This window comes from Knufia obscura (genome assembly GCF_036327395.1).
Source record: "Knufia obscura strain CCFEE 5817 isolate CBS 148926 chromosome Unknown scaffold_1, whole genome shotgun sequence".
Taxonomy (NCBI): domain Eukaryota; kingdom Fungi; phylum Ascomycota; class Eurotiomycetes; order Chaetothyriales; family Trichomeriaceae; genus Knufia; species Knufia obscura.
The window spans coordinates 3,773,939-3,783,329 of NW_027042687.1; the positions used below are offsets into that span (position 1 = coordinate 3,773,939).

The 9,391-nt window shown below is 49.8% G+C and overlaps 1 protein-coding gene across 1 annotated transcript; it reads left to right on the plus strand.

The window, feature by feature from the left end:
- Positions 1-7,116: 7,116 nt before the first annotated feature.
- PMZ80_001443 (uncharacterized protein) lies at positions 7,117-8,189 on the plus strand (the record flags this gene model as incomplete). Its single annotated transcript, XM_064869886.1, has 4 exons — positions 7,117-7,369; positions 7,421-7,448; positions 7,544-7,790; positions 7,845-8,189. The coding sequence occupies 4 exons, from the start codon at positions 7,117-7,119 to the stop codon at positions 8,187-8,189; spliced, it is 873 nt and encodes a 290-aa protein (XP_064735383.1).
- Positions 8,190-9,391: the final 1,202 nt, after the last annotated feature.

Genomic DNA, 9,391 nt, shown 5'->3' on the forward strand with positions numbered 1-9,391 from the left:
TAACGCCACTATATAATTTTTCTATATTCTTAAGGAGTATACTAACGTTCCCGAAGAGCTCGTTAGTTCGTGGCTTTCGATCGTTCTTGTTAGGGTGGTCTAAGAAATCGTCTAGATGTGGCTTAAGCCATTTCCGGGCTCTATCTCGTAGATAATTTATAACCTAGAGGACCTTATCCTCTTGCTCCTAAAGGGTTAAAAATTAAAGGCACACTCTAACCTACTGTTTAAAGCCTTTAAAGCTTATAGGATCCCTATTAAAGAGTTTAGGTTCCTTAATCTTTAATTTACCACTCTTAGTTCCTAATAACGCAAGGTTAGTAACGGAGGCGTTAAACCTACTATTTAATCCTATTAAAGATATTCTTAGTAATGATACGTTTAACGATTAAAAGCTATTTATTATTCCTATTAGTAATTATAGTTTACTACTAGGCTCTCTTTAAGTAAACTTAATAGGGCTATCTATACTTATAGGCTATCGCACTTAGTAAGTATAGTAGTTAAAATATTATAAGGCCGGTATCTCTATATAACCAGTAATAGTACAAGTAGAACCTCTATAGTTCTACTTAAGTAAGCTAAGTAGAATATTAAGCCAGTGTATTTAATATAAGGTCGAGTTATATACAGGTAGGGTTCTAGTATAACTTAGGTTAACTATAGGACTATAAACTGTACTAAAGGAGAGTCGTGATCTATATACTTATTTCTATAGTCCTAAATAGAAAGTCTTAGCTTAGTATACTAGTGTACCGGTGTATTAGTATAGCGAGTATACTAATATACCATAGAACCAGTATACCAGGAATTCCCTTTCCTAGAAGTCACGTAACACCCCTAGTGTTCTGTACGTGCTAAGCTTCCTTAGGAGACTTACCTATATCCTACCCGTGGCCGTTCTATAGCCATAATCCGTAACATTAATACAACAATAGTCTCTATCGGGCTCCGTTATACGCATATCTAGTAGCTTAATCTTAATTAAACTAACTCGTATTAGATACTAATCGATTCGGGTCGGCTTCGGCGCATTATTAGTGATCTACCGTATCCCGATTAATAGCAGCTATCCGTGGTATTCTTTATAGGGAAGCGCTATAAAGCCGAGATATTATAAGCGCTATATACTAGTAACAACGTGAGTAGACGAGCGGTACATAGCGTCGCCAACGTTCTACTTAACTATACTAGCGATATAACACCGCACCCGGTCTTACTAGCTAACTACACCCCGAATGCCACATTTATAAGCCTAGTTAGCCCGTAGACGATGTGTTATAAGGCTTATCGGGTTACCCTCGCTTAGCACGACCTACTTAATTAGGATATAGTCGCCTTTATTTAGGTTAATCTACTCTTCTCTTTCTCCTACGTAGTCTATGTCTTCGCGGATAATCTCGGTAGTAATTATACTACCGCGAGATATATTAAGAAATGGATGAGACTGCGTCTCGGAACGATAGGTGGGTTAGAGGTTCGTCTATATCTACTAATCGTGACTACCGAAAGTCGGGACATAGATACCTTAATGTAAGTTAAGTATTATTCGTGTTTCGACTTAACGTTTACATCGTTTTATATCGTAGTACTTAATAAGACCGCGGTTATATCGAACCGCGAGAAGGTGCGATGAATACTTAATTATGTAATCGAGGATGCCCGCTAACTACGACAGGAGCGACACCTACTAATAAGTACGTCGGCCCTAGCAGATGTCTTCTCGGGTACCGTCAAGGCGATCGGTCAAGACGCGACGAAACGCATCGACTTACTAACGTTGTCGCAGCATCCCGCGCGCTCACTAGCCCACCCCGTTGTAGCACGTCATCTGCAGCACTTCTTATCGCTCGCCGTCGGGCAATGCTCGACATCGACCATCGACCAGCTGCTTGCCTCAGCTTTACTGGTGCAGGGATACATTCCCACGGCACACAGTAAGGAAGAGAAGTTTCACGATCACGAAGACATGGGTGCTGACCAAGATGACAGGCTTTGCGCCATCCATCGTGTTTGACCGATTTTTCCGACCCATCCTCGACCTCGTCGCGCTACCTCCGAACGAGTCAACGGGAGGAGGAGCCATCACTGCTGTCACCATTCGAGAACAGTTTGCGTCGTTGTTCCTCCGCTTAGACACCCAGTGCACGGCCCGTGCTCTGCGACGGACAGTCCTTCGGAAGCATCGATCGTCGCGAAGGTGGCTCACGACCACCCACACCTGTCTGTGGTGCTTGGTACGGCCAGTGGGGCGCACCTTGTCCTGCGGTCATGGCATCTGTGAAGAATGTCTAGACGGGTACTACGCGCCCGGCTACGGCGTGTACACGTATGCGGTGGACGAGTGCCTCGTGTGTGGGCGTCATGTAGCCATGGCATTCAAGGTCAAAGGTCCCACGGTGATGCAATCCCTGCTGGGCTTTGACGGGGGTGGCGTACGAGGCGTTGTCGCGTTGATGCTGGCGCGACGGCTGCAGGACGCGCTGGATGTGCCGTACCCGTTTTGGGAGTTCTTCCACTCGGTGGTGGGAACCAGCGTGGGTACGGTGGTCGAGCCGTGTGGGCGATGGTCGTTGCTGACGAGAGTTTCTAGGGGGGGTGATCGCCCTCGATCTGATTGTCCACCGTTCGTCTCTGGATGAGAGTCTGGCTCGCTTCCGGCGTTGGGTCACCCAGATTTTCCCTCCCAAACCGTACCGCTGTCTGCCGCATTGCCACAAGCTGCGCGATCTCTTCATCTGGCTTGTCCGAGACAGCAAATATGACTCCCGGGTGTTAGAGACCGTGATGCAACAAGCTTTCGGCACGACACAGCGGTTGTTCGAAGCATCATCGCAAAGCTAGTCTGGCCTCCAACTCGGCATCATAGCGACGATGGCATCCACGTCCCAACTTTGCATTTTCACAAACTACAGTGGACGGGCTGACCATCACCGAGACCCCGGTGAGCTGTTCTCCGACGGGCACCGCGAGGATACACTAACGGTGATCCAGGCTACCGACTTCTCCGGCCCACCAAGATGGCTGAAGAACCGCTGGTGTGGGAAGTGTAAGTCGGCATGTTCATCTGCGAGATGTTTTACTGAAGCTCTGTTAGTGCCCGCGTCACAGTGGCGGCGCCGGGGTATATGATACCGCCCTCCCATACCGCGTGCCGTGCGAGCTGACTTAGCTCTAGGTATTTGCGGCCGAAGATGGTCCAGGGTTTCGGCTTGCTCCAAGATGGAGGACTGCGAGCCAATAACCCCATCGAAGCTGGTCTATAGGAGTTAGACTCGATCTGGCCCGATCACGCCCGGCCAGGTTTAGTGCTGTCGGTGGGTACGGGCTATTAAGGCTCCCCTACTCACGAGCTGGGAGGCCGTCGAGGTTTCTGGTTCGACAGTTTCATGCCGCGCATCATCCGTGCCTTTATATCGTCACCGTGCCTGCACGGGCAGAACAGTTAGATATCCCTGCTCAACCGAGTCGACAAGGCTACGCAGGTCGATTTCTTTCGCCTCAATCTCGAGTTTGAAGAAGAGGAACCCGCGCTAGACGACGTAGCACAGATCCCCTGGTTGTGTGAACTCACGATAAATACGACCTTGAATCTCATACCGTACCGGAATGCCATCTGGGCCTCGGCTTTTCTCTTCGAGTTGATCGAGCAGCCTCTGCTTAGCCGCGGTCTTTACACTTGTGAGGGAGTCATATATTGTAGCTTCCAGGACGCCCGACCACTACTGCAGGCCATCCGTCGTGCATATACAGGTCCCCATATCGCGCTGGATACCAAGGTACTGTCTCGTTTGGGGAGTGATGGCGACTGTTGTTCAGGTTGTGGGTTCTTTCAGTCCCGCGTCAAGTTTGAGGTACGTCACTTAGATATCACAGTCGATCTAAGCATTGCTTTCGAGAGGGAGACGCGCCGTCACATCTCCAGCTCCCCCAACACCATGCAATGGTTCGTGGACAAGCAAAGCCGCGATGGACAGTTGAGGTCGTGGCATTCGGTCGCCAAATGTCCCTGCTCTGGCTCAGATCGAAAGCGAAAGACATCCTGGTCAGGAGGGAGCGCTTCGAAACGGGCGAGAAATGGTTAAGGAGCTATACAAGATCTTGGCGGCATACACAAATTCACGCTGTTTCGAGGCGCAGTGTGATAGCATGAATGAGAACACTCCTTTGCCTATAGTCTTCTTCGTCATGATAGTTGTCTCTCCACGCCGGCACTATAGTAATCTAGTGCGAGTGTCATAGTCTCACGGCCACGAAAACCGGAAGTCTCTAAACAGTATACTAGGACTCACGAGAATGAGAAGCAATACACGTGTACATACTGCAACAACCGTTTCAAGAACAAGAATGAGGCAGAACGACACCAAAACTCTCTCCATCTTCGCAAACAATCATGGTCATGTGCAACAATCTCGACATATCAGGCCGCCTTTCACCCAGCGGCAGTCTCGAACTCTCGAAACCTGGCAGTCGCCATTTGTGGTTTCTGTGGTGAAGAGTTCTCCGATCGACCTCCAAACTGGGAAGAAAGGATCGAGCATCTGACCAATGTCCATAAATTCGGGGAGTGCAATGCAACGAAGAAGTTCTATCGAGCAGATCATTTCCGGCAACACCTCATGGCTGCTGTCACAGTGAGCCAGGACACACTGCGTAAAAGGTCAGTGAGAGTCTATTCGTGATGGCGAAGCTGATCACGTCACGTTCAGCTCTCGACTGAGTACATGTTCGCCCTGTAGGAGCTGGAGACCGAGAACCAAAGCTTGGCAGCTCGACTAGACGTGGCAGTGTCGGTAGCCGAGAAGAGGGCCACCGAGATCCAGCGACTGCACGAAAGTAAAGATGTAATAGAACAACGCGTACATGAGTTACAGGCCACCATTCAGCAGCGCGATGTGGAAGCACTGCGGTGCACGCAGCTGGTGGCAGAGTACGGGGACAGGGAGCGAGCCATGACGGTGCTTGCGAGGACTACGAACACTCCAGGTAGAGGTGGGCACAGTGCTGCAGCACCAGACCTCAGTCAGCTACGCATAATGTCCTCAAAGAACGATCCCGCAGTGATAGGATTAGACATAGTCCGTGTGTTATTTTACTTATTTTACTCTCTGCTTCTAGCTATACAATACTCATCGCTCCTCGATCTCAATTGCGTCCTCGTCCTGCTATATACCCCTTCACCAGTTCTCGGTATCACGTCCTAATCTCACCGCGGGTTCCTTTATCAGTTCTCAGTACCACAATTACGGTGATCTACGCAAGAAGTCATGGTACACTGTTAGGGATGACTGCTCGTGATAGACTCTCGTGGTGGAGGTCATCTCGCTCGGCCAGGGTCCTGCCGGGTAGTGCCCCAGACGCTTGCGTTTCGTCCCTCGTAGTCGATCCTAAGATGTACTCGTGCTGGACACTGTCGTAACTAGAGGGTCGCTGTTATCAGCACGGACTACGTTGTGTAGTGTGTCTTGCGAGAGCCTCTGGAGTTGTGCTAGCTTGGTCGCTAATAATGCACGCTTCTGTACCGATACCGTCTGGGCACGGCACAGGCTCTCGAGTTGAGCTTAGATCTGGATCTGGCATTCGGTACAAGAGCATAGTCGTAGGTCGAGGTCTTTATATGCTTAAGGCGCCGCCACCGTCGACAGAGAGACTAGGATGTTGTGGGACCTGGGTGCAGCCATGCCAACGTGGTCCCCCACGACCTCGTTTGAGACAGTATATAGTCGTTCTAGCTTGATCGCCAGCGAGGCTTGCTGTTGTGCCGACCTTCGTTGAGCATCGAAGACCCCATTCCACTGCGCTCGAAGCTGGGCACAACTAGGGCTCCTAAATGAATAAACGAATATGAATAAGCCTTATATTCATATTCGTTCTATGTGAATATGAATAAAGTGAATAATTATTCACGTGAATATTCGTATTCATTTCGGAGCCCTAGGCACAACAGTCAAAGCAGGAACACAAGGACATGCCCGATGCTGCGGCCATGGTGGAGAAAGTAGACAGAAGCCAGGAAGAGTGCACCATGTGCTTGCTGCGTCTCAAGGTCGATAAATGGCTTGGAGGGATGACATCCACGTGATTCCTCCGAGCATCACCTGCGGCAGACCATCGATAGGCGAGTCTTGTTCTGACCTCCGTCTTCAGTAGAGTAGCCTGCAGCATATACTGCAGGATTGCGGCACTGTCTAGCGGTGTATGGCTGTATGTAGAGTCAGCCTAGCCATGACAATGCGTGGCACAGGTCAGCAGAAGCGTGGCTGTCTCGATACCTGCAGGTCATGGGGTCTTGGCATACTGACGCCTGAGAGAGAGCACCGCAGCACCTCGTTCAACTCGTTGTCACTCAGTCTGGTACTACCGATCACTTTGGCAGTTATAACGGGAGCATTCCCCTTGGGGCCCCTACATTGGAGCTGATTGGTTGATTATATTTCTGGTTCTACATAGTACTCTGGACCTTACGGTGCAGTGTTTACAGGCATGATATATTGACTTGATGAAACCATATCCAGCAGTGACGTTTATCCTCCCGAACATATTCTAGCAGGACCTAAGTCACACCCTTGTCATGTTCAGCCTGATCTCTTTGTAGCCTTGGTTTCTGAGCTTTACCAGACGTTGAGTGCACTGGCTGACGACCATTCCATCGTCGCAAAGAGCACGGAGACACAGACTGACAGCGATCGGGTGGTAGAAGCTGCAGTGATCGACGACCAGGGCCACTGAAACCCTCTACCATCCGCTGCTGACGTGGGTGATGCAGGTCACCACACCGAGCGAACTTCAACTCCCTAAAATGGAAGCGCGAGATTTGCAGCGACCAGATCCCTGGCAAGAGAGAAGTTCACGGTGAAAGAAGGTCAGCGTTCGACGATTGACGTGATCATAGGTCATCACATCATTGGCCGAAGCAGGTAGAGACCCAACAAAAGGTGCAACAATGGGAGACTTCCTACCATAGAGAGGACAGACCCACCACCACTAGTAGGGCAGCATGCTGCTTCACTAGATGTGACCCTTGCCATGAGCACTTAGACCGATGTGCTACCAGCTATTAATGCCACATCTGTAGCAAGATGATCCCGCTGACATGGGCGCCTCATGGAGTTGTCGATGGCTGGTCTCCTCCTATCGCGAGACTGGGGCTTGGTGATCACGAACGGCGACAAGTACTCGCTGACCGAAGTGGGCGCCCGCAACACTCTCGACTGGCGCATTCACCTCACCAAGGACGGCAGTCCGGCCTCATTCTGGCATGATGTTCCATTGTACCCCAATAGTGGCAACAGTTCCGTCATCAATTTCGTTGTCGAGATTCCTCGCTGGACTGATGCTAAGATCGAGATCAAGAGAGACGAGCCTTTGAGTGAGTTACTCACAATCTGATCGTTCCGCATCCATGTTGATATCCCGTCAGACCCCATCTTCCACGACGGGATGGCGAAGTCCGTTTCGTGCAAAGCATCTGGCCGCATAAAAGCTATCCGTTCCTCTACGGCTCGATCCCGCAAACTTGGGAGAGCCCTAACTTCAACCATAGCTTCACTGACTTCCCTGGCGACAATGATCCCATGGACGCATTCGATATTGGAAATGATATTGGGTACGTTGGGCAAATCAAGCAGGTCAAAGTCCTTGGTGCTCTTGCATTAAATGATGGCGGTGAAACGGATTGGAAGGTAATCGTTCTCGATGTAAACGACCCGCTCGCACCATTTGTCGAATCTGTCGAGGATCTGGAGGAGTACAGACCAGGTATTGCTGAGGCTTACCGTCAGTGGTATCTGGTGAGTTTCCATCATTCCCATTGCAATCGGTCGAGACACTGACAACAAGCGCAGTACTACAAGGTCGCGCGTGGTGATGGAGTGCTCGAAATTGTTGGTGAGGAGTATCAGGATGCGTCTTTCGCTGCTCGTACCATCGAGGAATCCCATGGGTTTTGGCGTGAGCTTGTGGCTGGTGAAGTCGACAGCAACGAAATCAGCTATAACCAGACCAGCCTAGCTGAGTTTTCGAACAGCTTTGTGGAAACTGTGTCGACCTACGACGCTTTCGATATTCCGCGAGAGTCGTCAATAGAAGCAGCTGCAGAGAAGCCCGATGAGTACGATCACTGGTACTACCTGGACGATGAGTATGAGCTGATTGTGCTTCCTGGCGAGGAGGTGGGAGATGATGATTAGGGAAGTGGGGTAGTTCGCCAATCAAACTATCTCATGGGTTCGGAGGTACCGGTCCCTCGTTGTTGTAGCTGGAATCTGTCGGTGAGGTAAGTATCATGCAACGATGGAGGGAACAATGTTGCTAAGGTAAATATCTCAAGGGCTACAGACACGATAGGATTAGGGGAGTCTACAAGCACGAATTAACACTAGCTTTCAGCGATCTGGCCAATGCGCCGAGTTCTACGACCACCGTCTTTCCCCGTTCGCCCCGAGGTGCGCGCTTCGCTGTTTCTATCCTGTCTCTTTCCGCCCCATAGTCTCCCTTCTCCGCCACTTTCAACCCCAGCTTCACCGCTGTTTGGTTATCCATCGTGTTAGTTCCACGTTGTGGGGCACGCTGGTGTTTGTCCTACGAGTCACTGGCTCACTGGGATTCGCATTGCATCCTATGCAGGATAGCACTACAGATAAATCAAGCCTTCATACCCGGTGGCATGACAAGTTCCATGTCAACGAGGATAGCCCCGTGGACGCCGATGAAGTTCGCCAATCACGCAAACACAACGTGTCAACAGCGTGGCAGGACAGGATAAATTCCAGGACTCGTCTATGTACGAGACGATTCCTGAAAATGGCAACGGTTTAATGTATGACTCAGCCAATCTTGGACAACAGTATCATCTGGACGTTGGTGAGGAATCACCGTCGAAATGAATGCAACACCAACATGAGGTTGTCTCAGGTGAGAATTACGCATACATAGCCAATACCGCAAAGGGTTATGTGGCCGAGAAAGACGACTGTATCGACAAGTACTCGATGCGACAACTACGTAGGAGCGCGACTTAAAGAGTATAATAGGTAGAACATCGAAGGAGACACTAAATGCCGTTACAAGTCCACGATAAGAGCCTGGTTACTACTCTGTTATAGTGATTAAATCCGGCCAGAGCCATCGACTGTTCGAAAACCCTACTATTCGCTATCTCCACCGCCAAACAACATGAGCCGCCAATGTGGTCTACTCCTTATCTCATAACATATTAAATCAGGAGCTTACATAGGAACTGGAGAAAAAATTCAAGTTTCGCATCGACTCCTGCTGCCGAGTCGGCGACGATCTCACATATGGTAAAGGAATTCCATAAAGTGGACAAACAAGCTGAATATTTATTACATTGTCCAGGTAATAACCTAGTGATACCTGCTTGGCTGGGAGA